Source organism: Mycena indigotica (assembly GCF_014461135.1).
Source record: "Mycena indigotica strain 171206Taipei chromosome Unknown Mind.scaff0002, whole genome shotgun sequence".
Classification (NCBI taxonomy): domain Eukaryota; kingdom Fungi; phylum Basidiomycota; class Agaricomycetes; order Agaricales; family Mycenaceae; genus Mycena; species Mycena indigotica.
The window spans coordinates 5,135,405-5,162,154 of record NW_023503001.1 but is presented as its reverse complement, the minus strand read 5'-3'; the positions used below and the strand labels follow the sequence as shown (position 1 = coordinate 5,162,154).

The window sequence follows — 26,750 nt, the reverse complement described above, 5'->3', positions numbered from 1 at the left end:
GGACAAGGAATAGCTATACTCATCAACCGCATCAAAAACGCAGCTATCAACAATACACTTTTCGAATGTCCGCAGAGAACGTTCTTTTTGTCTCCCTCCTTCAAGTTATACACCACGCGACCTCCTCTAAGTACCTCGAGAGCGAAAACATCCGATATAGTCAAACCCCTGATCCTCAGGGTACCTTGTTCTTCTCTTTTCTCGTCTACTAGTAATGCTCCACTAATCAAATCATGATATTGGTTGAGAGCTCATTATCTCATATCATTTTGGAATACAATTCGGCCGTCGCAACCCGAGCCGCGCTCGCTTCCTTTTCCTTTTCCGAGTCGCAGCGTATTATGAGCCCAGGACAACGGCACGCTGTCATTACACGGTTATCGTGGTCGAACAGCTTCAACAACCATGTCAATGGATTATCTCCGACCTCTGTGGGCGGCAGATAAGAAAGCAGCCAGTAGGTAGGAGAGCGGCGCCGGCAGACGCGCATGCGACTGCAAGTGTTCGTGAACGCTCAGCGAGCTGCGATAATGTGGTATTTCGCTTAGTCAGCTCGGGCCAGTCCATTGATGCGAACGGTGATGTCATGTCATTCACTGAGACCCTTCTTCCCGAACTCCACGACCCCGCAATCGCCTCTTGACTCAAAGCTCCGCCAGCCGCATTCCCCTATCCTTCAGTGGCTGTCCAACCTCTGAGCTGGAGGACACTCAACCTTACTTATTCCAGATTGTTCAGTAGACGTTCATCAACTCTTTTCAAGTTCTGCGCCGGAGGCTCCCCTCCCGGTCCAACGCTGCCCAAGGCCATGCAGCCGACGTGGATCATGCTTTCTACACAGCCCGAGTTCTTCCGACGCACATGCGACAAGTCTCGATCTAGCTAAGACATCGGGGTTTCCTTAAAAGACTGGCCGCCAGCTGCAGCCCACGAACGACGCACGATGTCTTGCACCTCAGCCGCAACCGTGCGCCCCGGCCTGCAGCGCGCCAAAGCGTCGGCGACGTCGCTCCGCGCGCCGCTCCCCTTCGTGCCCGAGATGCGTGCGACGATCCGGGCCGCGGCCGCGGCGGCGCCACACCACGCCCACGCCCGGCGCTTCTCCGGCGCGCCCCCTGTCCGCCGGAGCCACGTGCACCCCGACATGTGGGCCGGCGAGCCGGAGGACTACGACGCCCCGCCGGCGTTCGCCGTCCCCGACTACAGACGGCGCGCCGCCCCCGCCCGCCCCCCCGTCGCCGAAATCTCGCCGCTCGCCGTGCCGGACCCCGCGCCGCGCCGGGCGGCGTCCGTCCCGGCCGACATGGCCTGCCGCTCCCGCTCCCGCGCCCGCGCCCGCGCCCGCAGGGCGTCCGCCGCCTCGAGCGCCGCGACCACGGCGAGCTCGACGCTGCAGCCTGCCAGTGAGCGCCGCCGCCGCCGGTCGTCGGTGACCAGCGTCGACTCCGTCGCGGACAAGGCGGCGATCACGCATGCGCCCGAAAGCGCGCCTGCAACCATGCTGGGTCTGCTGACGGTGTGTGCCCGTCTTCTTCTGTTATGAGTACCTGCTCATGGCGATGACAGAGCATCACGTGCATCGCGGCCGTCTATCTCGGCCTTGCGCTCGTCGCCCCCGTCGCCGGCACCCCAATCCCGTCCGCGGAAGCCCCGGGCGCAGTCGACGGCCACGCGGCGCTCGACGAGCAAGGTGTGCGATTTCTCGCCTTTCCGCATTCCAGTTCCCGATTTCTGACTCGGATCCTTCCGCCAGCCGCATACGCGCGCCACCTGCCGCGCGCCGCCCTGCTCAAGCGCTGTCTGCGCAGGCTCCGGCGCTCCGCCGTGCACATCGCGCCCCCCGCGTCCGCGTCCGCGTCCTCCCGCGCCGTCGAAGTCTCCGTTGAACCAGCCTCCCCGCTCGAAATACTGCCCCCTGTCGCCCAGACTGCAGGCTGGGGCCGGCACATCCGGCGTCTTTTTGTGCGCCGGAAGGAGAGGCGGGACGGCGAGACCGTGGCGGCAGCGTAGTCGTAGGGCCGTTAAATTTGCTGTGTATCGTTGTTCGTTTGCTGCTCAATCAATCATCTGTTTGTGACTGCTAGCCTGAGTACTAGTACCTCCATGTTGACAACTTGAAGAAGAGAGAAATTCTGAACCCTTGCCATGCCGATGGAGCGAAGAACTCGGCCCATTCTTCGCGCTCGCCAGAGCGGCCGACGCGTTCTGTTTACCGTTAGCACGCCTCCGCCCGACTTTAACGAGACCACGTTTTTAACCCCGTTGAACTTGTACCTTGAGCAACTGGCCGCATAGTACAAATACGAGTCAGACATTCTGTCCTCACTCCGGATTTCTTCAAGTTCGCATCCGCCGAGCTCCTCTAACGAAAAGCGTGTCCTGGCTTGTCGTCTGGCACCCGAGCGCGCGCGGACCATTGGCCTTTACGTTTCGTGTTCAGCTCATATCTCCAATCCCAACCTTCGCTTCTGGATATGGGCTTTCGGCCCGGGCGCGCAGGAGGAATATCTCAAGAAACGGGATCCAAAGTTATTTCAAAATTTCAAAACGCTTGGGCGCAGAAGACAGATATAGCAAAGCACTACTACTACACGTGTAGCCGCACAGTATACAGACGGACGGGGGGGGTGAAAAGCAGCGAAACCGCGTTACAACTTATATCGCGGGCGTCTCGTCCGCGGGCCGCGCATTGGGGAGCACGCCGCGCCGCGCCAGCACACACGCCTGGTGTCTGTCCGGGAACGCCGGCCCGGGGCCGGGGCCCGGCTCCTGTGGGTCCTGGTGGGCGACCTGCGTGCCCTGCGCGGTCGACGTCGACTGCGCGTACAGCGTCTGCGCGGCGGCCGCCAGGGAGAGCGTGCAGCCACGGCGCTCGCGCAGGCCTTTGTTGGCCTGCTGGCGGCTGACGGGGACTGGGACGGGGGCGGAGGCGTGTTTGGAGTTGGACTTGGACTTGGGGGCGGGTTTGATGGTGCACGTGGACGACGACGGCGAGCTGAGCGCGGGGCAGGGCGCAGATGTAAGCATGACTGGAGAGCGGGTCGACATGTGGAGACGGGGTGTGTGTAGGCTGCCGCGGTCGAAGGGCGGCTTATATCCCCACGCCCGCCTCCTATGGAGTGGGTGGAGTGTGAGCAAGACACCGGTTGGAGAGCGAGTGAATTGGCGACGGCGTGCACCACAAAGGAGGCGCTCCAGATCGAATAGACTTTGGCCTGGTGCAATGTTTTTGTTTCCGCGATATCCGCAGGTTATGATCGCTTGGCGGTAGACGGGCAGCGTCGCGTGGATTTGCCGTTGCGGAAGGTGGGTCTTGAAGCGGGTTGCAGCATGATATTGACGTTTATCTGTGGGCAAGCTTACGGTGGGCGGATTTTTCAGCTCATATCGATTCGTCTTCTTCTCTTGAGGCTACTTTGAGGATGCTACTAGTACTTCAAGCCTAGGTTTCCTAAAATTCCCAGTGTAAGCGTCGAAATATCGGACAGTGGGACACGCACAGACTACAGAAAATGTATTCCCATATTCGAGTCGAGTCGAGTCAGTCGACACGTAGGGGTGTCCTACATCGTCACATCGTATACTTTACTTCAAGTTGGTACCGAAATTTGCGTGTGCTGCATAGCACTGTGTGGCATGCTATGTATACTCATGCGCGCTGGAGCCACATTTCTGCCTAGCGCAAGGTATGGAAGCCCCGGACGCCGTTGTGGAGGAACGCAGAAGAAAACGTCGCCCCGTCACGTGCTATCGCGCCTGAGTCTAACTGCGAGGTGCTCAAGGGTATAAAACTCTTTGATAGCGTGAAAAATAATATGGCAAATTGTGTCTCCAGTACAAACTATTCGTTCGAAATCTACAAGCGCAGTGCATCACGATAGGTCCAGCCCAAACACACTCGGACGACGTGTCATTCGAGCCAACATACGCAGCGGAGGTCATCGCGCAAACATGTCTGCATCTCGTCCGACTGGAGAGCCGCGTTTGGAGCAGGTCGGGGTCGGCCGGCCTCCCGGTCATGTCGGTACCGCGGTCTTCGACTGGTACAGCCCAGGCCGCTCTGCAACGGTGCTAGGCTGGCAATGGAAGGGCGGATGCCGGCTATCGGGGGGCGCTCCTCGACGTTGTTGGGCCTATGGGTGACTGTGTCCGAGCTGCCGGTCGGGCCGGGATCAACCGCTGGGAGGGCGTGAGATCAGAGATTGAGGTTGTGTTAGGACGCACCGAGGCCGCAGAACGAACCGTGGAAGAGTTGGTGAGGATGCATGGGCCGTGGCGCACGCGCAAAAGTCCAGCCCAAATACGCCACGGAACACACTCGGACGTCGTGTCATGGGACATTCGAACCCAACATCCGCCGCGGAGGTCATCGCGCAGCCAGGGCTTACAAGGGATAGGCTGCCTGTCCGCATCTGGTCCGGCTGGAGCGCCGCGTGGGAGCCGGTCGGGGTCGGCCGGCCGCCCGGACATGCCGGCACCGCGGTCCGCGACTGGGGCAGCCTGGGGCGCTATGCAGCGGGGCCAGGCTGGCAATGGCGGACGGGGTGCCGGCTGTCGGGGGGCGCTCGTCGCGTTGTTGGGCCTGTTAGTGGCATGAGGCTCTGTGTCCGAGCGGCCCGGACGCCGGCCGGACCAATGTCGAGATCAACGGCTGGGAGGGCATGAGATCAGGAATGGAGTTGTGTTGGGACGCACCGAGGCCGAAAAGCAAACCGTGGCAGAGTTGGTGAGGATGCATGGGCCATGGAGCACACGCAGACGTCGTGTCATGTGGCGTTCGTACGCGGCATTCCGGTGGCGGGGGTCATCGCGCAAACAGGTGGGACTACCAGAGCCACGCCTGTTTGCGTCTCGTCCGACTTGAGAGCCGCGTGGAAAGCAGATGGGGCCAGCCCATCTCCCGGTCACGTCGACACCAGAGTCTCCGACTCGCAGCTACCTAGGGCGCGAGCAGCGTGCCAGGCAGGCAATGGGGACTGGGTGCGGACGGTCAGGGCACTCTCTTCTGGGATGCCGGGCCTATTTGAGATATGAGGCTGTCTGTCTGCGCTGCCCAGGCTGGATCGTCGCTTCAAAGGCATTAGCACAGGAGTAACGATGCTGGGTATGGTTGAGCTCACCGAGGCAAGGTGAACCATGGGTTATGTGGCGAAGTTGTTTGTTGGGAACGACGAGTTTGGGGAGAAGGCAACATCGTTGGAAGAGGACGAACTGATATGGAACCATACAGAGCGGTCCAGATTAAATATGCTTTGTTGACTGAAACAGAAGCACTAAGGATCAAGGAGCGGATCCTAGCGGAGGTTCCAGCATGTCTTGGATCAGAAAAAGAGGAGAGGGAAGACGTTCAACCACACGCGATACCTTGCGGGTTTTATCCCGCTGCGGAAGCTGTAAAAGTTGGCCGTTAGCAACGAACAGAACAGAACAGATCATACATACCATTGCGCAGATCACGACATCGGAGTCGCCCTTCGTTTGCCCCAGCGTGATATCGAGGGTTAAATGATTTGCTGTTACTCTGCAATTATTCGATGGGTCGGGAGCCGGAGTAATCATAGACTCATTGGAACCAACGACCGTCTCGAAATGCATCGTCTCCTCCCTCTATTCCAGTCTTATTTAAGGTATGGACTAGCGCATCGAGATTATCCGCACAGTAAAAGTGTCTATCCGGTATGAGATGCAGTCTTGGAGAAAGCTGGTTGCAAAAGCCTTCGTGTAGCGGTGGAGGTCGGACGTCCTCTCCAGTCAACTTAATATCTTCTTCATAGACATAAAGGGTGTTGAGATTGAGGTTTTTTTGATTAGCCCATTGTGCGCCTAGAGAGTTGTAATATGACGTTGAAAGCCTCTTTGCGGAGAAGACCATGACTCGGAGCAGTGACAAGATTCAGTCAGACCTGCCTGCGCCGAGCAGTGCAAAGTTCCAACGATAGCTATCGGATACGATGGTCGTGCGCGTTGTGCAAATAAAAATGGGAGCTTCAAGACTATTCACGACTGTGGAATGGATGGGACGACATGGAATGAGGCGAACGAATTTCGTAGCCGGAGTCGATGAAAAAAACTTGAAGGAACAAGTTTGGCTGATCCCGCCGTGATCTCTGACAAATCCCTTCCTTCCCGCGACCACCACCCATGGCGAAGAAAAAGAACAAGAATGTCAGTCGTTCTCTCCACAAAGGTCAACGCCGAACTCATGTTAAGCTAGGTTATTCGCCCCTGGTGCTGGTACTGCGAGCGGGAGTTTGAGGATGAGAAGGGCATGTGTTTGGTGACGACTCCGACGTTAGCTGTTCTGATCTCGGTTTTCAGTCCTCATGCAGCACCAGAAGGCGAAGCACTTCAAGTGCGGCATGTGTCCAAGGAGGCTGAACACAGCTGGAGGTCTAGCGGTCCACATCCAGCAGGTCCACAAACTCGAACCCGAAAAGTGTGTTGGAGTCTCTTTTTTCCATTGTTCTGTCCCGTTTTCTGATGTACTTGACAGTCTACCGCGGATAGAGAATGCCATTCCTGGTCGAGATGGGTATGAAATCGAGATATTCGGGATGGAGGGTATTCCTGCTCCTGATGTGGCAGATTATAAACGACGGAAGGAGATTGAGTTGGGGCTTGCGGCGGGTAGTATCAGTGCCCCACAAGCCAAAAGGCCCAAGGTGTGTCTGTCGTGCCTGACTGCTTGGTTGCGGCGCTGACTCGACTCAATTAGATTGACAACAAACCACTGTCTGAGCATGATTTGCGGGCCATGCTTGACCAACACAAAAAGCTTATGGGAGGTTCAACCGATGCATCATCGTCTGGACCCGCGACGGCCGTATATGGAGCCGCTGCTCAAACCTATGTTCAGCCCGTTCCTCCACCAGGATTCCCGCCTCCAGGATTCCCATTAGGCCCTGGTGCTCCTCCTATGCCGCCTTTCCCAGGGTTTGTGGCACTTATCTTGTCCGATTTTCTTGGGATTTATGTTTTTTTTATTGTAGTCCGCCCGGAATGCCCATGCCGCCCTTTGCTCCCGGTGGACTTCCGCCTGGCGTAATGCCACCAGGAATGCCTCCTCCGGGAGTTATGGGAGTACCCCCGCCAGGAATGCCACCACCAGGGATGATGCCCCCACCCGGTATGATGCCCCCACCAGGCGCTTTACCACCAGGTGTTTTACCGCCAGGAGGAATGCCACCAATGCCGCCAGGAATGCTTCCACCTGGTACCTTCCCGCCTCCTGGAATGCCAATGATGCCTCCTCCGCCTGGCCCGATGCCTCCCCGACCTGCTCCTAGTTTTGTCGCTGCAACTACATCTCAGGGCGGCGCAACTGGTCCTGAAATATCATCAACGCCTGCCCCAGCGGCAATTTTACGTCCAACGCTTCCTCACCCATCGAAATTCCAGACAAATCCTGAAGCCAAGAAAGGAATGGTCCTCATTGGTAACGAAGACGAGCATGGCGTAGGTGGCGACCCCAACTTCTGTATTGTAAGTTTTTTCTATCACTTCACTTACGTTATTTGTCTGACAACCATTGCAGGAAGAAAAGCGTGCGTTCCACCCAAAGTACTTTGTGCCCCGTCCGCTCCCTCCGCCAGAAAATGCCGAGTCGAGGGGCAAGAAGCGTGCTCGCGCCGAAGACTTTTTGTAGCCAGTATCTCTCTTCTTTGCTTGCGATTGACCTCAAGTCTTATATATATCCACAGAAGATGGAAGTAAGCTTGAAGAAGGGCCAAGACTAACCACAGTCCGTCCATCCGCCTGCTTTCTTGCGAGATTTCCGCGCTCATTTTCTTCTCGTTTCTCTTTTTCCATAAGTACACTCCAGCTTCTTACTTTAGTTAAGTGCTTCTTTCTTGTACGCTACGCACCTGCTGTCTTGTACTCCCGGTCGGTCGCTCTTTCCTCTTTTATGCTATGGTTATGGTCTTGGAACATGCCCTCCGGTAGGCAAGGTTGGTGGTGATTTAAGAGGTGGATGAGTTGACTTGTGTAACGTCGACAGAGTACAACGAAAACAGGCATTTGTGTTTTTTAGGACAGCGAGCTTCAGTCAGTACCAATCAGACTTTTCTGCGTGTTTGACCTGCTTGCAGGCTGCGAGTAAGCGCCCAGGAGCGACAGCAGCTATGTGTGTGTATATACGTACAGGACACTTGTTCTAGTAGTGAATGAACGTGATTTCTTGCTTTTTGATTTCGACCCACCACGTCCACGTGTAAACGCAAACGCAACGACCAAGCTACGACCCGTCATGAAATTCGTGGTAGACCCTGAGCAAACCTCTCTCTTCATCTCCCTCGCGGCGATTACATTCAACCCCTTGGCGTGGAACATCGTCGCGCGAAATGGTCTGTCGCTTGGTGAAAAAAGAGTGTGTGGTGTCTGACGTCGACGCAGAGTACAGAAACCACACGATAACGAAGCTGTTCGGCGGAAACACGCGCTATGGGTGCTACTTCCTCGCCGTGCTCATTTTTTCGTTTGGCATGGTGCGGGACGCCTTGTGGGTATTTTCTCCCTCTGTATGAACCCCATTGTCAATTCCGTGCTGCAGATATCATCAAGCTCTCGCTGACCAGCCGCGGTCGCCCGGCCTCCTGCCTGCGCCATTCGACACCGTTGTCCCGGCAGTGCTGTTCTTCCTCGGTCAACTTTTCGTCATAACCTCGACGTGGGCATTGGGAATTACGGGCACTTTCCTTGGAGATTACTTTGGCATCCTCATGGACCACCGCGTCGAGGGGTACGTCTGCCCTTTGTGATATCAACTCGAGAACTGAGTGGATTATAGCTTCCCATTCAATGTCTTGCGAGACCCCATGTATGTTGGGAGCACGATGTCGTTCGCTGCCACGGCTCTCTGGTACGCCCTCCTCAATTCTCAACTATCCCATTTCTCATCCAAACCCACAGGTATGAGCGCTCTGCAGGCCTCCTCATCACGCTCTACGTCTACATCGTCTACACTATCGCGCTCCGCTTCGAAGGGTGCGCCCTTCTCTCTCTCTCTTTCCTTTCTATGCTTCTGACCACCTCGTGCGCCACCCAGTCCGTTCACCGACATGATTTACGCCAAACGCGCCGAAGAGCAGAAGAGGAAGTCGTCTTGAGCCCATCGTGCGCCCGGGCTCTCATCAGCCCTCGCGATGCACCATATCTTCTAATTTGCCGCGCCGTACAGGCGGAGGACAATCGGTTGCCTCGAGTGTCGCTGGCTTCAACGTCAGTTTGCTCAGAAGGTTTGAATTCCCTCCGGAGGGACAGTGGTTAGATATTTGAGGGGGAAAAGTACATATAATTCAATTCATAAACTTCGGTTTTTTTCGGTCGGAACGCGTCAATATTCTACGAAGATCCCGAGTTGGTTTTATGAATAAAAGCCACCAGTTATACAGCTGTATAGAAAGGCCGTATCGTGAAAAAACCGTTCACAGCCAGGCTTACAAAAGAGCGTGTTACGTTCCGCTTTTTGTAGGATCGTTTGTGGTGCTTTGTTTGCTTTTCTTTCAAGGGAAAAACCACCAAGAAAGCAATATCTAAATAACTGGTCAGTCTATTATCATGCTTGGAATATGGCTTTAGAATAGACCATTCTCAACTCTGATTCTGAAGTCTGGAGGCTGGCCAGGGCTTGCATTTTTAGTGGATTTCTAGAAAGAGGAATTAAGAAATAGGTTCATAAGTCAAATTCATAAAATAATCACTTGTAAGATTTGCTGCCAGTCATCATCATGGATTATGACAACTGAAATATCTGGAACCTGGTAGTGATGAGATAGGCAAATATTAAATATGAACTTGGCATACTGTTTCCAAGATGTATTGATGAATCTGAGAAGAAGGGTGTATAACCTTACACAACTTTTAGCAAAGCATCAACAGAAATTGGAATGACAATATACCTTTGATACAGTTTCAAGATCAGTTATAACCACTTGCTCTCCATTATAGTTGTGAGTATGTGATTTAGGTCTGCCAATATTGCTCCCTCCTGAGGCAAAGAGGTTCAAGAAATAAGATGTGCTAGGTGCAAAGCCAAATGGAATTTCACGTATCGGTGTCTGCCGTGATGATCCTATATTTTCAATTGCACCTATAGTAACACTATTAAAGAGTGTATCCCAGAGTCCTAGTCCAAGAGAGATTGTGAAACCATGAATAAAAGTTGTATTATTCATAATTTGTGGATTATTCTCAGAGCTTTGATATGTTGCTCTAGCAGGGAATGATTTTGTCTGTGCAACTGTTCCTCTGTTGAACCTGTAGTGAATACCAAAGGGCTGGAATGCTAGTTGGAAATCTGGTCTATTTGTGATATGTTGGAAAGTTGCTATCCCCCCTGCAAGTGCTTTTTCACAGCCAGTGATAACATAAAGCTCTCCATTTGCCATATTTCTGCCCAGGTCTTGGTTGATATATTGATACCATGACTTAGCATATTTGACAGCATAGTTCCGAACATGGTGCTGCCGTCTGCCCAGCTTTTGCAGATGAGAACCAAAGGGTAAGCAGAGAATTGCTCCTCTGGGTGCAGTGCATTTGAAGATGTAACTTCCTCCAGGAAATTCTCTGTACAGCTTAAGGTTGAGGGATAGATGCAGAACCATGATCACTTACTCAAAATTCATATTCTGTGATTCAGCTGAGGGTGAAGCAATAAAACTTCCCTCCTCAAAATCTAAATCAATCAGGTCTGTAGTTGCATATGTTCTAAGAGGTGAAAAGTCTGCTGGGATATGGCCTTCATTGATTGGGTGATCTGCAGGAAGGAATATGTTGAAGAAAAAGTCCCAGATTCCTTCAGCAGTCACCATTCCAACATCCCCAATTGCTACCCCCTTCTCAAGATAAGCTGCTGGCAAGTTGCGGTGTGGTTCAGGCACATATAGTGGATATCCCCGCTGCCTGTGACACTAATGAAATTACCTCCACTAACTCCAAAGCCTGTTGCATTTGAAAACAATCCACTGGGATTGATGCTAGTAGGTTCTGGGCTAGTGCCATCACTTGCAGTAGCACCATTGAGGGCTCCAGAAATGTCCCTCACTTCCACCTCCATAGTCGAGGCAAGGCGGTGGTGCGAGGAAGAAAGAGGTAGTAATATATCAGAGCCTGCTCACCGTCTGATAGATCACCGCGAATACATTTGAATTCGAGCGGGTATTTATTTGTGTTTAGGTTACATTATGTCCAGCCAAAACGTCCGTCAAGACAGGAACTGATATCGGTCCACGACCTTCTCCCAAATGCCTCTCGTGTCCATCGTCGCACCCAATCTCGACGCAAGCAAGAATGCGCCACTCAATTTCCGATTCAGCGAATACGTTTCCCGTGGCGGCGGCGTGAGCCTATTTTGGATCATGACAGGAATATGTTCCCGGATTTGTTGGGTTACGCCGGCCCAGGCCGTCCCTGGACCGAAAGCAAACGGCTGCGGTGTCACAGAACGCGGGGCGAAAGGTGTCGCGAGGAGGATGAGCGATTCAGTGTGGGCATGTAACATGATCTATTGGAGGACACCAAGTGAATAAACGACTTGAGTCGAAAAAAAAACCATGTACCTCGTTCTCTTCACCTGTCAGATAACCAATCCTTTTGCTTTCCTCGATGCAAGCTTCTCGATTTCCCGCGGCTGCCGCTTGCAATAGCTTGAGCCATCCATCCATGAACTCTTTGCCGTACGCCCGTGTTGCACCAAAATCTATGAGGGCAAGGCGTTGAGACCGGGAGTCCCAAAGGAAATTGGAGTAATTTGGATCGGTTTGCATGAGTTGGAAGGAGAAGAGTTCCATCAGACATAACTCGATTACGCGGGACGCGATCTAAAGAGCCAGAATTGAGAAAAATCAGGAAACGAGCCAGATGTTATACCTCGTTTCGCTCTTCTTGTGCCAGGCTCAATATGCTAGCATCCCCAACGCTGACCCCGTCCACGTGTTCCATGACCAGAACACGCTCGGTGCTCCCCTCCCACACCCAGGGTACCCGAAAACGCACATCGTCGACAAGATGGGAGCGGAATTTGCGAATGGAGTCCGCCTCGCGTGCGTAATTGCATTCATCCGCCAACTCCTCCTTCATCACCTATGGGTTTCTTTCAATTACCACGAATTCGACAGGACAAGAGATGCACCTTCATTGTACGGTCCAGGAAAAGACCTTTCGGGAGCATCTTCCCCGCCGTTAGCATCATACTCACATACCCGAGATCGCTCGTGATTGAGTTGGCAATGTTAGGAAACTGAATTTTCACAGCAACTCTGGCAGGCAAACCAGTGGGTGAAGCAGTTGCGGTAAGTGTGGCGGTATGGACTTGACCAATAGATGCGGCAGCGAATGGAATTCGATCAAAAGACTCGAAAACATCTTGCCATGAGCCGAGATCGCCCTGCATTACTTGCTACCCATAAATTTAGTACTCTGACCGATGGTAAAACGACATTCAGTAACCTCCATCTGCCAGTCGGGCATGTAGTTGGCGCTGTCTTGAACCTTGCGAAAAATGGCGTCGACTTGGGCCGGAAGAACATGGGTATCTTTCAAGTAGATTAGAATTTCCTTTCGTTTCTTGGTGGAACAGAAAAAATACCTTGAATGCTGAGAAATTGGCCCAGCTTCAGGGCCGCTCCACGCATCTGCGACAATTTCGATACCAGGCGCGTTACATTCGCCTCCGTGAGCATTAAGGACTGCTGTTGGCTTTCGTCTCCCTGGCTGGTTGTACTGCGGCGAAGAAATTCGGAGGCTGCGCCATATCCAAGAGATGCAGCCAATCCTATATTACATGATTTGAGTAAAACGGTAACATAATCGAGTCTCCGCACACACCACCATAGTGGAACAGGCGTCCAATTCGAGACGCCGGCACTTTCGAGGCCTGTAATTGACGTGTAATGACAGGTAAGTCATCGGAAGTGGCTTCCACAACGGTATCCAAAGATGTTGACGGCGCGAGGCTATCCAAAGGCTTCGTAGGGAGATTTTCGAAGGAAGTTTCAGCCACTGGGGAAGTTGAAGTCTAACCTTCGCGATTAGGCACGCAAACAGGAAACACGGCACTTACTATCGGTTCATCACCCACAGGTTCCCACTGCGGCGGCGGCTCTGGACCATCTTGAATTGTTCCAGGATCAAGAAAAGCAGTCGGAGACTTGGCATTAGAGTGCTTGGATAGTGTTGAAAAGGATAAAAACTAGCTAGCTGTTAAGATGCTCACCTCTTCCTGCTCTAAAGACGCGTCAAGACCAATTAAGGGAAACGTAGCGGGAGCTACAGGTCTGAATTCATCCCTCTGCACCAATTGAGGGGGATTGGCACCCATGGTTGTGTTTGCGACATTCTGTTGCAAAACAACGCTCTCTTTGGCGAGTTGTACGGCCCGGATTCGAGCCGCACGGACCAAGATATCAGCTGCTGAGGATACGACACATGCCCAGTTGTAGACTGGGCCTGGTGGCATGAACCGGTGGTGGAGGTAAAGGAAAAGAAACAAGCAGGACAGCGACGCGTTATGGTCACGAATCGCGAAAAGTTGGTCTTGACTTTCATGCCGCGTCGTCGACGTCGACGACCTATCTCTCTTTGAGGCTCGTGGCTCGCCGAAGACGCGATTAAAGTGGAGAAGCTCCAATTGCTGAAGCTAATATATATTTTATTGTTCAAGCTATAGACTTTTGCTTGTGTCTCTGCATCCTTCCCTAAACTCGAACCATTCTCTCAGTCCACTTGCATTCCGTGAATCTAAGAAGCCCGCGCACTCCTCAAGAGGATGCGAGTGTCCAATTATGGCCATCGATCAAAGAGTTTCTGCTCTCAACTTCCATCTTCCCTTTCTCTCTTTTTTGTAATCTAACGACTGAGGAGGATCTCAACTGAAACGACTCTCGCAATGGAAAAGGACGCCGATGGTTTCTACACACCAAGTGTGTCTTGTCTTGACTGCCAGGACGCGTCCGACCAACTCATTATCTAGTCGCTGATGGTGCAGGGGCCTCTGCTGCTGCTGCTTCTCAGCCTGGTGAGGCTGGTCTCGCCTTCTCAAGTAGCATATAGCCTGACCGTTTTAGGCCCCAACAGCGACCTCATCAAGTCCACTTTCGAGGTTGATGTATGTGTACTTGTCCATTGCGGTCTTTCCCTCATTAATAACGCGTTGTTATGTGCTAGGTGACTCTTGCGGACCAACAGGGCGATCCAAACTCGCCTCTCTTCAGCGCAAAAACGTTCGAGGAGCTCGGTCTCCATAATGACCTACTGAAAGGAATCTACGACATGGGTTTCACCAAGCCATCGAAGATCCAGGAGCGTGCATTGCCTTTGATGTTGTCTAATCCGTGAGTGGCTGGTTGTCCGCAATGCTCTATTGGTTCACGTCTTCAGCCCAACCAACATGATCGGACAATCTCAGTCCGGGACAGGCAAGACGGCCGCGTTTGTATTGACAATGCTCAGTCGCGTGGATTTCTCCAAACCGCAGCCTCAAGCTATCTGTCTTGCCCCATCCCGCGAACTTGCTCGACAAATCATGACCGTGGTCAATTCGATGGGCAAATTCACCCCTGTGCAAACCGAGTACGCTATCAAAGATAACCTCGCACGGGATTCGGGTCCAGTCAAGGCCCATATCGTCGTTGGAACACCAGGCACGATGTCCGACCTCATTCGGAAGCGCATCATCGACCCGAGCGGCATCAAAGTTTTCGTGCTTGACGAAGCCGACAACATGCTTGACCAGGATGGGCTGGGTGATCAGACGTTGCGTGTTAAAAAGTGTGTTGTTGTCCTTTCTTTGACTTTCGTTGACATCGTTCCTCAAGTCAACTACCACGCGATGGCCTCCAGATTCTGCTGTTCTCGGCCACATTCCCCGACCATGTCCGCAACTTTGCTTCCAAATTTGCGCCGAATGCGAACAAAATCGAGCTCAAGAAGGAGGAGCTGAGCATCAGTGGCATCCGGCAATTCTACATGGACTGTAAGAACGAGGAGGACAAATACGATGTCCTTGTCCATCTGTATGCGCTGTTAACTATTGGCCAGAGCATTATATTCTGTCAGGTGTGTTATCATTCTTTGTTTCTCACTCGCCTAAATTTCTTAGCACAAACACACGGCTGACCGTATAGCCGCACGAATGACTGCAGAAGGCCACAAAGTCGCTTCCCTACATGGTGCCAAAGATCCAGCGGAGCGTGACTCGATCATCGACAATTTCCGGGACGGACGGGAAAAGGTTCAGATTGTTTTCGCTCGTACCGGCCCTAGTTCCGACCTTTTTTATGTAGGTCCTAATCACGACAAACGTCATCGCGCGGGGAATCGACATCCTGCAAGTGAACATGGTGGTCAACTACGACCTCCCCCTTATGTACGAGCGCAACTCGGGTGGTGGCGGGCCTGGCGGGGCATTTGACAAACCTGACATCGAAACTTATATTCACCGTATTGGTGTGTTGATTTTCCCTCGAGTTTGTTCTCCGCTCATTGTTTTTTTTTTTTTGCAAGGCCGAACGGGGCGATTCGGGCGGCGCGGTATTTCAATAAACTTCGTGCACGACAAGAAGACGTGGCAGCAGATGGATCAGATTGAGAAAGCCACGGGCAAGCAGATAACACGGATTGAAACGGGCGATGTCGACGAGATGGAGAGGAAAATGAAGGAAGCACTCAAGTAACGAAACGGACTTTGCTTGCATTCTTTTTCTACTTCCTCTGAATGAGCGACGGTCTGTAGACTGTAACACTTTTTTGTGCTTTTACCTCCATGCATAATACTCACTCGGAGAGCAACGATAGCTTCACGCACCATAGCGTCTTTGTGACCGCAATTTGGACGAGATTTCAGCCACTTTCGCATGTAGTCGTGAGCCTCATGAGAAATGAGCACCGAGAAAGCCTATGGTGTCGAGATCTTGAGACGACATGGTGGGATCCGGATATCTTTGATTCCTTCATCTAATCTAATCTCACTCCGTCAACGTGTCTCTTTCTACCGATGTACGAGACCTTGACAAGAATTACTGATAGCATTTGTCAAAACCCACTTCGGTGTCGATAGTGGCCTGAATCCCGTGCGTAAACAACGAAGAGAAGTATAATTATTCTGTTAGCCTACAAGTCTGAGTCCTATACTAGTATTCATTAGTCGTCATCGTCCGCTATGTACAAGCTAGTCATGATTATATCCAGTCCACGGGCCTTCAAAACCTTGCGGACGGGCCGAGAAACTCCTCCAAGAGCAGACCTTGACTCTATGCGCAAAGTATGCAAATTCGGCCTGCTGCTGTTAAGGTCGAGTAACACAGAATCGCCCAGCCGATGCCGGTACACAATCCCAAGGCTACGCAGGCGGACAAGAAAGTTGCCTCGGACAGTCAGGGTTTGCAGCAGTTGGGGCACAAGGTTGGGTGCCGAAATATCGAGGTGCTCTAGAGCGGCGCCGCCACCGTCGGATTCGAGGAAGGCAAGCAGAGAGTCCCACGTGTCCAATTGATGTAAGATTAGTGCGAGTTTTCTCAGTTATGTAGCACGAAGACCTCTGCGTCAGCCGAGCAACATCGAGAATGGTGATGGTCGTTTGCCGGAGGGGGCCGTACCTGCCCCAAAGTTCGAGGGTGTGAAGATTGGGTGCGACAAGGGCCCAGAGAATGTTGGAAATAAACTGCAGCTGACACATATCGAGCACCAACTCTCCCAACGCAACCTTTATCGCGGCATATGGTAGCTGTGTTTTATGCTTTGCGAAACGCACAACCACTCGTGAGTTGGGGGGAAACGATGTGAAGACATGGAATGCCTGCGCTCCCCAGCGCCAGTCGAGCTTGCAGGACTGCAGTCGACTCCATGGCGCTGAATGGATATCCAGACCCGATTTAAGTGGGGTGTTATCAATGAGCGTGAGGTGTTTCAGAGCCGGCATGCGGCTCAGAAGAGGCACGCAGTCCAGAGATACGGAGCCCGTGATGTGGTACCTAGTCAGGATGGTGACTCGTGTGAGATTGGGAAAGCTGATTTGTTTCTGGAGCACTTTGTTTATGAAGGCATGTGTCTCCTCGACGGTTAAAAATCGGAGGGAAAGGGTTGCCCATCTCGTAGATGTTTTGAGAATCGCATCCAGAAAGGCGGCACCGCGGGGTATATCTTTGGGGTCTTCCGGAGGGAGAAGAGCGATTCCGGAATTATCGAAGCTTCGCGAGCAGCCCACGAACAGTGGGAGGTGAGTGCCGGAGTGTGTCAAGTGGAACATCGCTCGCTGGATGCTTTCAGGCACACTAAGCAGGCAAAGCATGTTTCGCTCGGTGTCTCCTTTACGCAGATAATGACAGTCATCGTCGACGCGTCGCCAGAGACTTGGACAGGACAAAGCGGCGTTTCTCCAACGACGGCAGACACGAATTACGCGCGTCAAGGAGAACGAAAAGTCGGCCTTCTTTTCATCTTCATTCACGCACTGAGCGAAAACTTCGCACAAAAGCTCGTCTGGAATCCATCGAATGGGTGAAAACAGTCGGCGGCGCGCCTCAACCTCGTTCTGAAGCTTTGAATACAGCGTTTTCCATTGATCCAGAGTGGTCTCTAATAAAGGAACAGCCAGCCGAGACCTCGCCATTTCGCGTTCGATGGGTAACACGTGAGCCTCGAGGGTGTGGAGTTGTAGGCAAAGGCATTCCTCCTCTGGTCCAGGGAGGGGGGAATTGGAGTAAATCACGTCGAGGGAGCTGCTGCTCACGGCAGGCAGCGTGTCCAAAAGACTCTGGATGTCTGCCTGGGTTGTCTGCGGGCTACATTGAAATAAGCAAGTTCAAGAACGGCTAGTTCAAGAGGAAAGAGTGGATAATCACAGTGGTTGGCTTCCACGTGGTCGGAAGTAATGTGTGAGGAGGAGCCGTGAAGCCATGGCGTTCAAGATTGGTTCAAGAATCAACTTGAACCTGATGTGTTGACAGCTGTTGACCAACAACTGTGACCGTCATTTCTCTTGCCAACCTTTGCCAACTATATTGTCGGGCACCCATCGACGATGTATCTCTGCAGAGGTCAATGTGCTTATCCTCCTCCACTCCGCAAATCTCGGAGCTTGTCCGGACCACTTCATATACTTACCATCTGAATCAACACACATACGCACCCGTTCCGGTCCCCTCTCTCCAACACAATGGCGGCCCAATCGTCAAAATCGATGACCTGAATGTCGGGGCACTGCGGAGAAGAGCATGACGCTATTTGGGCCGCACGCAAAAACGATCACCAGCCAGCAACCGTGCCTTTCCTCGGAAATGCGACTTGAATGCGACTTCTGTGGACCGCGAGCTCCCCATGCAGTACTTTTCGCTCCTGGCAAAAAAGTACGGGGAGATTTACCAACTCACAAGGACATGTGAGTTTTCGTTCCCGGCTCTGTTTGTTTGTTGACCCTGGAGATACAGGTCGTCAAATGGCCGTCATATCGCCTTGCCAATGAAGTGTGCGACGAGAAGCGTTTCCAATAACGCGTCGGCAGTGGGCTTGGCGAAGTGTGTAATATCACTGGGGATGGCTTGTTTACAGCTCAGCCTGAAGAGTCTGATTGCACGTAAGTCGACACTTCCTTATGGAAGATTAGCCCCCTGATGCTTCAAAGATCGCCTTTAATGCCTGCATTCGACCCTTATAATGACACGATAGAAGAGATGCGCGATATTACTAGCTTCTGCTTAAGGTGAGTCCTACCGCGACTACCTCCTGCCTTTTTCTGACGTGAAATGTTTAGTGGGAGCGTCTTGGCTCCAGAGCTACCATTGATGTCGTTGACGACTTCACTCGTCTTACCCTCTCACACATTGACATTCCGCTCGATGAAATTTTTTTTTACCTCAACCCGAATTTGCAACTGCAATGGGCGACTTTCTTCTGGAGTGTGGTTCCTGACGAGCAACACGTCCCGAATCGTTCCAGTCGATTATTTGCAAGACTAACACCAATTATTACAGTATTACAGATATGAACTCAATGCGCGAGCTGGCGAACGCCATCGTGAAGAACCGTCAGCAAAATCCTGTCAAGAAACGTGACTTGCCTGATACGATGCTCATTTCTTGGGACCTCAAAAGCGGGACAAGCCATGTATGAGGAGTTCATTGCACAGAATGTATGTCGTCTTAGTTCTCTACATTTTTTTTGCTGACGAATGTGCTCAGCTTCTGACATTTCTCATTGCTGGCCATGAAGCTTCATCCGGCATGATAACATTCATGGTTTACTACCTCCTCAAACACCCCGACAAGATGTTCGTGCTCAAATGGATCAAGTGCTTGGAAATCGGCATGCCCAGTACGAGATCAAATATGTCTGAAGACTTCGCACAAAGCATCGCAAACTCGGCGTGTTCGTAATGGTACAAAAACACAAAAGTGCCTCCGTTAACATACAGTGATCGTTTTCAATGGGCTTTCGTGCCTCTATCGACACCCTCGATTTTGCAGTCAAATGGGTGCCTTCAGTCTAAGATGGGCCAGTCAACGTCATCACGGCGTCTTTCGAAGGTTGGCTCTTAGTTTGAATCGGAGTGTGTCTCAATATTACTTTAGGCAAACCAGTCGACAATGCGGCCCATTTCTTCAACTGGTTAGTAAAGTTGTTCTCGAACACGATGCTTGCGAACCTACTGTGATTGGCTACTCCCAAGTAATAGTGGTGACGAAACTCGAGAAGTCGGCATTCCATTTGGCTCCCAGATTTCGATCATCATCCCTGTCCCCGTTTTCCTTGCGCTTTCGGTCAAGCAAGCTTCTATTGGCAACTGCACTCAGGCTGTAATGTCGTACGAAAACAATTGGCCAACTGGTGAACGATTTGGATATGGAACAATTGTCATTTGTCTACTCAGTCACAATCGAATTTTTTCTTCCCAAGTTCAAGTTCATCACCACCGTCTACATGAACGAAGCAAACGCAAAACAGGAATTGTTGGGCAGGATTAGCATATAACATTTGTGGTTTATAGTTATGTTAAGTTCGTTTCAAGTTGCTCGTCCTGCCCCTTTAGCGCAATGGGCACAATGTCCCTCCAGCGCGCAACCACGCCAAATACTAACGTGATAACTTTCTCCACCCCACCGAACTCCTGCCGTCTACGAGAAGTACGCTGTGTTTTCAGCGAGGGGAGCAGCGGCCTTGGATGATGGCATCTCGACTGAGACAACGCTGCTCCGCTTGCGACGACGAGGGAGGTTGGCGTGGGTGGGTCCAAGCTGGCCTTTTGGCTCAATCTTGGGGAACGCGGGGGCGAATGAGAGGTAGAGCGTGAAGCCCCGGCGCTCCCGGAGAGTAAGGGTGGTTTGTGATTGCTCGCTCGATGAACAGGAGACAGAGCTGTTGTCGAAAGCAGCGGGAATGGTAGTGCTCGACATGGTGTGTTGGTTAAAGTAGAGGTTAAGAGTGGTTTGGTAGATGGTAGTGGTGCGAATGCAAGAGCGATTTAGCTGGAGAGTTCGACGAGCCAGGAAGGGTTTTATACCCAAGCAAAGTGAGACATTTTACTTCCGCTACACTGGTTTGACTTGCTTCCGTCGGACAGGTCTTGCCTTGACGTCATGTCTCGCATCCCCCATCGGGCACTTCGGCCCACGAGTTAGAGTCGCGCATACAGTCCACAAAGACGCGAAAATTTGAAAGTCGCGGTCGTGGTCGGGAAGAAAAGGCTGCAGACATCAACGTGACTGATATCGGCTGATGTCATCAGCACGGCTTGGCTTCTAACCACCATCATGGCGGTTGAGTTGCTCTTCTCCAAGCCAACTACTACCCCGCGAAAAAGAGACCCCACACTGTCTTGTCTCCCCAGCAAGTGAAACGAGACACTTTTGCTTCCACCGCACAGGTCTGAGTTGCCTCCGTCGCGCCGCGATTCAAGTTGACGTCATGTCTAGCACCTCCGTCGGGCATGTCGGCCCGTTCCCGGATTCAGAAGGGCCAAAAGAGTGGATGGTCTTGGGAAGAAAAGCCTGGCAGTCCTATTGGTGAGCTGTGGCCGGCTTTCGGCTTGTTCAACGACCATCATCTGCTACTTCTGCACCACAAAGAACGCTGAACATCGGCGCGGGCATGCAGACAAAAAGACAACTCCGAACTCTTGGTTACCCATTCTCATCCGCGCCGGAAGCATGGCACGCGAGACTGTCTGGGGTAGTGTGGAGCACTCCGTCCACCCGCTCCGCTGGCGGGTGGTCTCAGACATCCAGCGGCGCTCGGTTATAAAAGCCTAGCCCTCCCGCTAACCGTTCTCAACTACAAACCACAACCACAAACTACTATGTCGTTCACATTCGCAACCCGCTCACCTGTCGAGACCGCCCGTCTTGCTGCGAAGCACTGCGACTTTAAAACATCTTTGCCTTCCGTTCCGTCTCCGGCACCGTTTGTCCCCGAGATGCTGGCTACCATTCGCCACACTCCCAAGCGCATTCGGCGTCTGTCACATGCTGGCGTCGACCACATCCGTCGCCGCAAACAATCTGGCGAAGAGCCAGAGGACTTTGCGGCGCCGCCCGAGTTCACTATTCCCGACTACAAGGAGACAACCACTCAGACTCCTGTCGAGGAGGTTTCGCCACTCGATGTCGAGGACTCCACGCCAAAGCCCAACCGCTCTCGCAAGTCCTCGGTCGCTTCGAATGGCTCTTCTGCCAGTGAAGCGAGCTCGACATTGCCTCGCAGACGGCGATCATCCGTGACCAGCGTCGCCGAATCGTTCTCCTCAAACAAGGAGACGGTGACACTTGTGATGAAGGTTAAGGCCTTCCCTTTAACGATCTCGGGCTTCTTCTCGGTGCGTATTTCTTCTTCTCTGCCGCTCGTTGTGCTGACAAATGTTGTAGAGCCTCGTTTGCCTCATCGCGGCATTCATCGGCCTGTCCCTCGTCAAACCCGCACCACACTACCAAGCACCTCTCCCGCGGCCAAAGCCCGCGCGGGTTGCTGCTGCCAACGAGAGTGCAGACGAGCGCCGCCCTTCGCTGTTCAAGCGCTTGTTGCAAAAATGCAAGGGGTCGTTCAAATCAATCACAGCGTCCAAGGCAGTTGAAGCCCCCGCTCAACCCTCTTCCTCGCCAGCCAAGCGACAAGCCCCTGCAGTGTTTACTGCGTGGAGGCGCCACATCAAGCTGCCTGCTTGCCAGTGGAGACGCCACATGACCCTTGTGTCAAAATACCTCTCCACGCGCAAGCTGCGAAAACAGCAACAAGAACCTGAGCAGCAGCCTGAGGCAGCGCACCCCTCACCAGCGCTAGCCATCACGTGTTGAGGGTGTGGACGACAACCACTTCGGACTTCTCGTTTACTTAACACTTTGCTCTGTCGAGAAGTCTGTATACCACCTTTGTGTTACCTCTGTTTACTTTAAACAACCAATGAATGAATTCGTTGCAACCATTACTTGTACTTCCAATGTTCACAGTCTACATAAGTGACCCGCAAGGAAAGACAGGGGACCATTCGTCCCTTAGACACCGACACCCATGTTGCCCCCGGTCCTCTCCCCGCTGCATTGTCTGCGGCTGCGCTGCCCACACCTGTTCCCTAACAACGTCTTTGCGCGCCCGCTCCCGTCGGTGCAGCGCCGGAAGGAGCGGCGGCTGGCCGCCCCGGGCCGGTCGATGCTGAACCCCGCATGGACGCCGCCCCCGTCGGTGCTCACAATCCCGCGCTACTACGGCCGACAGCGCTTCTACGGTATGTCCATCATGATGCTTTCTGAATCGGCGACAGTCGCTGACTGACGTCATTGGACAGCGGCGCAAGCGAGAGAACGGCCGCCGCCGCCGCGCCGGAAGTACCGGCCCGTGGACGGGATCGTGCCCGCGCAGTGGGATGGTTGGGGCGAGATCTTGCAGCTCTATGAGATCAGGGAGGCGGCGAATGCGAGGCAGCGCAGGTGGGAGCGTCGGTTGAGGCGGGCTCTGCGCCGCGGCAGGAAGAAAGGGACCGAGAGAAAAGAAAAATAAGGAGACAGTGCACGAGCCCGGGCCGGCGCCGGTGGGAGCGTCGGTAAAAAGGGAACTGAATCTCTGAGGCTCGTTTGTAAATTTGTACATAAAGTACATGCTGAAGGACGAATGAAGACAACAACATATTATTATATGGGTCCCGACATCCCAAGCAGCTGAGAGTGACGGCCCGAGTTAAAGTCAAAGTCTCCATATGGACTTAGGGGCTTTGTGACTCGAAGCCCGTTACTTGCCTTTGGTCGATGTCGACGACGACGACGACGACGCTGTCACTCTCACCTCTGGAATTCCTGCGCTTCCGCTGCCCGCACCTCTTCCCCAACAACGTCCACGAGAAGCCCATCCCCTCCGCGCGTGAGCGCCGGGAACGTCCGGCCCGCCGACCGCCGTCGCCGCCCTCAACCCCGCCTGGACAACCCCGCCGCCGCCGCGGACAAGTGCCGAGGCTCTCATGCGCTCATACTGTGTGTACTTACTTGCGGCCATCCATTCGTTGCTGATTCCCGCGGGCAAAGGGACACTGTGCAGGATGCGGCAGCCCAACCCCCCGAAGAGACGGAAATATCGGCCGGTGACGGGCATTGTCCCGGAGCACTGGGACTCGTTCATAGAGTACTTCCAGCGAATGCAGATAGACATTGCGACGAAAGAACGGCAGCGTCGCGCGGAACGAAGGCTCAGGCGGGCATTGCGACGGCCCGGGGTGGAGCACCAGAAGGGAGAAGCCGGGAACAAACACGTGATTACTAATAATACTATTGGTCAAACAGCGAGGTTCTGAAGAGTAGGCCGACGCGCGGCGGGAAACCAGAATACTACGGTTTTCTGGATTCAGAGATCAATCAAGTTAACGCCCTCACTCGAGATTTTTTCTCTCAGTCCCTTTTTTCCTGCGCAGAGCCCGCTTCAACCGGGCGCCTCCCACCTCCGCTGCCTTGCGCATGCTGCCGCCCTGATGTCGTAAAGCTGCAATGTCTCGTGCGTATTATCCCACTCCGCCGGCGTGAACCCGTCCACGGGCCGGTACTTTCGGCGCGGCCGGGGCGGCTGGGCTCGGAGACGCGCCTCTGCCCCCGTGTCAGTCAATGTGCTCCGCGCCAACTTGAATGGCATCATGATGGACATACCGTAGAAGCGCTGCAGGCCGTAGTAGCGCGGGAGTGTCACCCGCGGCGGGGGCGGCGTCCCATGCGGGGTTCAGCATTGACCGGCCCGGGGCGGCGAGCCGCCGCTCCTTGCGGCGCTGGGCCGAGGGGAGCGGGCGCGCAAAGACGTTGTTGGGGAACAGGTGTGGGCAGCGAAGGCGCAGACAATGCAGCGGGGGGAGGACTGGGGGCAGCATGGGAGTCGGTTTCAAGGGAGGAATGGTCCCCTGTCTTTCCTTGCGAGTCCCTTGGACTACATATGTCGATTCATGGGCGGGCACATACGAGAAATGGTTGCAATAATTCATTCACTGGTCGTTTAAATAAACAGAGGTAACACGAAGATGGTATACAGACTTCTCGACAGAGCAAACTGTGAAGTAAACGAGAAGGCCGAAGTGGTGGGCACGAATGTAAGGTTAACGTTGTCGGCCACACCCTCAACACATGATGGCTAGCGCTGGGTGCGGGGTGCGCTGCCTCAGGTTGCTGCTCAGGCTGCTGCTGTTGTTTTCGCAGCTTGGGCGCGGAGAAGAGTTTCGAGACAACTTTCAGATGCCGGCGCCACTGGCAAGCAGGCAGCTTGATATGGCGCCTCCACGCAGTGAACACTGCAGGAGCTTGTCGCTTGGCTGGCGAGGAAGCGGGTTGAGCGGGGGCTTCAACTGCCTTGGAGGGTCTGATTGATTTGAACGACCCTTTGCATTTTTGCCACAGTCGCTTGAACAGCGAAGGGCGGCGCTCGTCCCCACCCTGGTTGGCAGCAGCGACACGGGAAGGCCTTGGCCGCGGGGGAGGTTCTTGGTAGTGTGGTGCGGGTTTGATGAGGGACAGGCCGATGAAGGCTGCGATGAGGCAAACGAGGCTCTGCGACATTTGTCAGGACAAAGAACAGAATCGAACAAGAAATACGCACCGAGAAGAAACCCGAGATCGTTGAAGGGAAGGCCTTAACCTTCATAACAAGCGTCACCGTCTCCTTGTTGGAGGAGAACGACTCGGCGACGCTGGTCACGGATGATCGCCGACTGCGAGGCAGCATCGAGCTCGCTTCAGATGAAACACTCGAAGCGACTGAGGACTTGCGAGAGCGTGTCTGTTTCGGCACAGAGCCCTCATCGAGTGGAGTAACCTCCTCGACCGGAGTCTGGATTGTCGACTCCTTGTAGTCGGGAGTAGCGAACTCGGGCGGCGCCACAAAGTCCTCAGATTGCTTGCGACGACGGATATGGTCGACACCAGCATGTGACAGGCGCCGAAGTCGTTTGGGAGTGTGGCGAATGGTAGCCAGCATCTCGGGGACAAACGGTGCCGGGGATGGAACGGAAGGCAAGGACGTTTTAAAGTCACAGTGCTTCGCAGCAAGACGGGCAGTCTCAACAGGTGAGCGGGTTGCGAATGTGTACGACATAGTAGAGTGTGGTTGTGGTTTGTAGTTGAGAACGGTTAGCGGGAGGGCCATGCTTTTATACTCGAGCGCCGCTGGATGTCTTAGACCACCCGCTGTCTTACCCAACGGAGCGGATGGACGGAGTGCTCCACGCTGCCCCAGATCGTCCCGCGTGGCACAGGTCTCATGCTTCCGGCCGGGCGTGGATGAGACTGGGTAACCAAGAGTTCGGAGTGGTCTTTTTGTGGGACATCTGGTATGATGGTTGTTGAAAACTAACCCGTGCATGTACGTGTTGATCATAGTTGATCATAGGTCACAAGAGGAAAGCCAGCCACGGCTGACGGGGTCGCATCAGCAGCCTTTTCTTTCCCAACGCCCCAGTCTGGGAACGGGCCGAGCGCCCGACGGAGCTGCTAGACATGACGTCAACTTGAATCTGCGACCACGGAGGCAACTCAGACCTGTGCGGTGGAAGCAAAAGTGTCTCGCTTCACTTCCGGTCGGATGCGAGTGGCTGGGGAGACAAGACATATGCGGGGGGGTCTTTTGCGGGGTATCTCCTTGGTGGGGCAGAAGAGCAACCCATCCGCCATGATGGTGGTTGGAAACCAAGCCCTGTTGATGACATCGGCTGATATCAGTCACGAGAAAACGTCAACCACCCTGATGTCTGCAGTCTTTTCTTCCCGACCACGACCACGTCTTGAAATTTTTCGCGTCTTTGTGGACTCTATGCACGACTCTAACTCGTGGGCTGAAGTGCCCGATGGGGGATGCGAGACATGACGTCAAGGCAAGACCTGTGCGACGGAAGCAAGTCAAACCAGTGTAGGGGAAGTAAAATGTCTTACTTTGCTTGGCTATAAAACCCTCCTGGCTCGTTGGACTCTCCAGCTAAATCGCTCTTGCATTTGCACCACTACCATCTACCAAACCACTCTTAACCCCCGTTTTAACCAACACACCATGTCGAGCACTACCATTCCCGCTGCCTTCGACAACAGCTCCGTCTCCTGTTCATCGAGCGAGCAAACAACCCTTACTCTCCGGGAGCGCCGGGGCTTCAACCTCTACCTCTCATTCGCCCCCGCGTTCCCCAAGATCGAGCCAAAAGGCCAGCTTGGACCCACCCACGCCAACCTCCCTCGTCGTCGCAAGCGGAGCAGCGTTGTCTCAGTCGAGATGCCCTCATCAAAGGCCGCTGCTCCCCCCGCTGAAAACACAGCGTACTT

General features: G+C 53.5%; 6 protein-coding genes across 6 annotated transcripts; 4 read left to right on the top strand and 2 right to left on the bottom strand.

The window, feature by feature from the left end:
* Window positions 1–943: 943 nt before the first annotated feature.
* On the top strand, window positions 944–2,010 carry MIND_00270600 (uncharacterized protein; the record flags this gene model as incomplete). Its single annotated transcript, XM_037359579.1, has 3 exons — window positions 944–1,516; window positions 1,567–1,690; window positions 1,754–2,010. The coding sequence occupies 3 exons, from the start codon at window positions 944–946 to the stop codon at window positions 2,008–2,010; spliced, it is 954 nt and encodes a 317-aa protein (XP_037224674.1).
* A 4,131-nt stretch (window positions 2,011–6,141) lies between these two features.
* Window positions 6,142–7,645, top strand: MIND_00270500 (C2H2-type domain-containing protein; the record flags this gene model as incomplete). The annotated part of the gene is made up of 7 exons (XM_037359578.1): window positions 6,142–6,165; window positions 6,215–6,272; window positions 6,319–6,436; window positions 6,494–6,662; window positions 6,716–6,933; window positions 6,990–7,482; window positions 7,535–7,645. The coding sequence occupies 7 exons, from the start codon at window positions 6,142–6,144 to the stop codon at window positions 7,643–7,645; spliced, it is 1,191 nt and encodes a 396-aa protein (XP_037224673.1).
* Window positions 7,646–8,248: 603 nt separating this feature from the next.
* Window positions 8,249–9,107, top strand: MIND_00270400 (Phosphatidyl-N-methylethanolamine N-methyltransferase; the record flags this gene model as incomplete). Its single annotated transcript, XM_037359577.1, has 6 exons — window positions 8,249–8,345; window positions 8,395–8,500; window positions 8,552–8,740; window positions 8,789–8,860; window positions 8,911–8,985; window positions 9,047–9,107. 6 exons carry the CDS (start codon window positions 8,249–8,251, stop codon window positions 9,105–9,107), a joined length of 600 nt encoding a protein of 199 aa, XP_037224672.1.
* Window positions 9,108–11,203: 2,096 nt separating this feature from the next.
* On the bottom strand, window positions 11,204–13,456 carry MIND_00270300 (Atypical/ABC1/ABC1-A protein kinase; the record flags this gene model as incomplete). Its single annotated transcript, XM_037359576.1, has 9 exons — window positions 11,204–11,503; window positions 11,559–11,819; window positions 11,869–12,081; window positions 12,131–12,397; window positions 12,448–12,533; window positions 12,587–12,772; window positions 12,826–13,015; window positions 13,061–13,162; window positions 13,214–13,456. The coding sequence occupies 9 exons, from the start codon at window positions 13,454–13,456 to the stop codon at window positions 11,204–11,206; spliced, it is 1,848 nt and encodes a 615-aa protein (XP_037224671.1).
* Window positions 13,457–13,885: 429 nt separating this feature from the next.
* Window positions 13,886–15,671, top strand: MIND_00270200 (uncharacterized protein; the record flags this gene model as incomplete). The annotated part of the gene is made up of 9 exons (XM_037359575.1): window positions 13,886–13,919; window positions 13,970–14,014; window positions 14,064–14,104; window positions 14,164–14,330; window positions 14,377–14,766; window positions 14,814–15,054; window positions 15,098–15,229; window positions 15,282–15,444; window positions 15,502–15,671. 9 exons carry the CDS (start codon window positions 13,886–13,888, stop codon window positions 15,669–15,671), a joined length of 1,383 nt encoding a protein of 460 aa, XP_037224670.1.
* Window positions 15,672–16,336: 665 nt separating this feature from the next.
* MIND_00270100 (F-box domain-containing protein) lies at window positions 16,337–17,893 on the bottom strand (the record flags this gene model as incomplete). The annotated part of the gene is made up of 2 exons (XM_037359574.1): window positions 16,337–17,777; window positions 17,838–17,893. The coding sequence occupies 2 exons, from the start codon at window positions 17,891–17,893 to the stop codon at window positions 16,337–16,339; spliced, it is 1,497 nt and encodes a 498-aa protein (XP_037224669.1).
* Window positions 17,894–26,750: the final 8,857 nt, after the last annotated feature.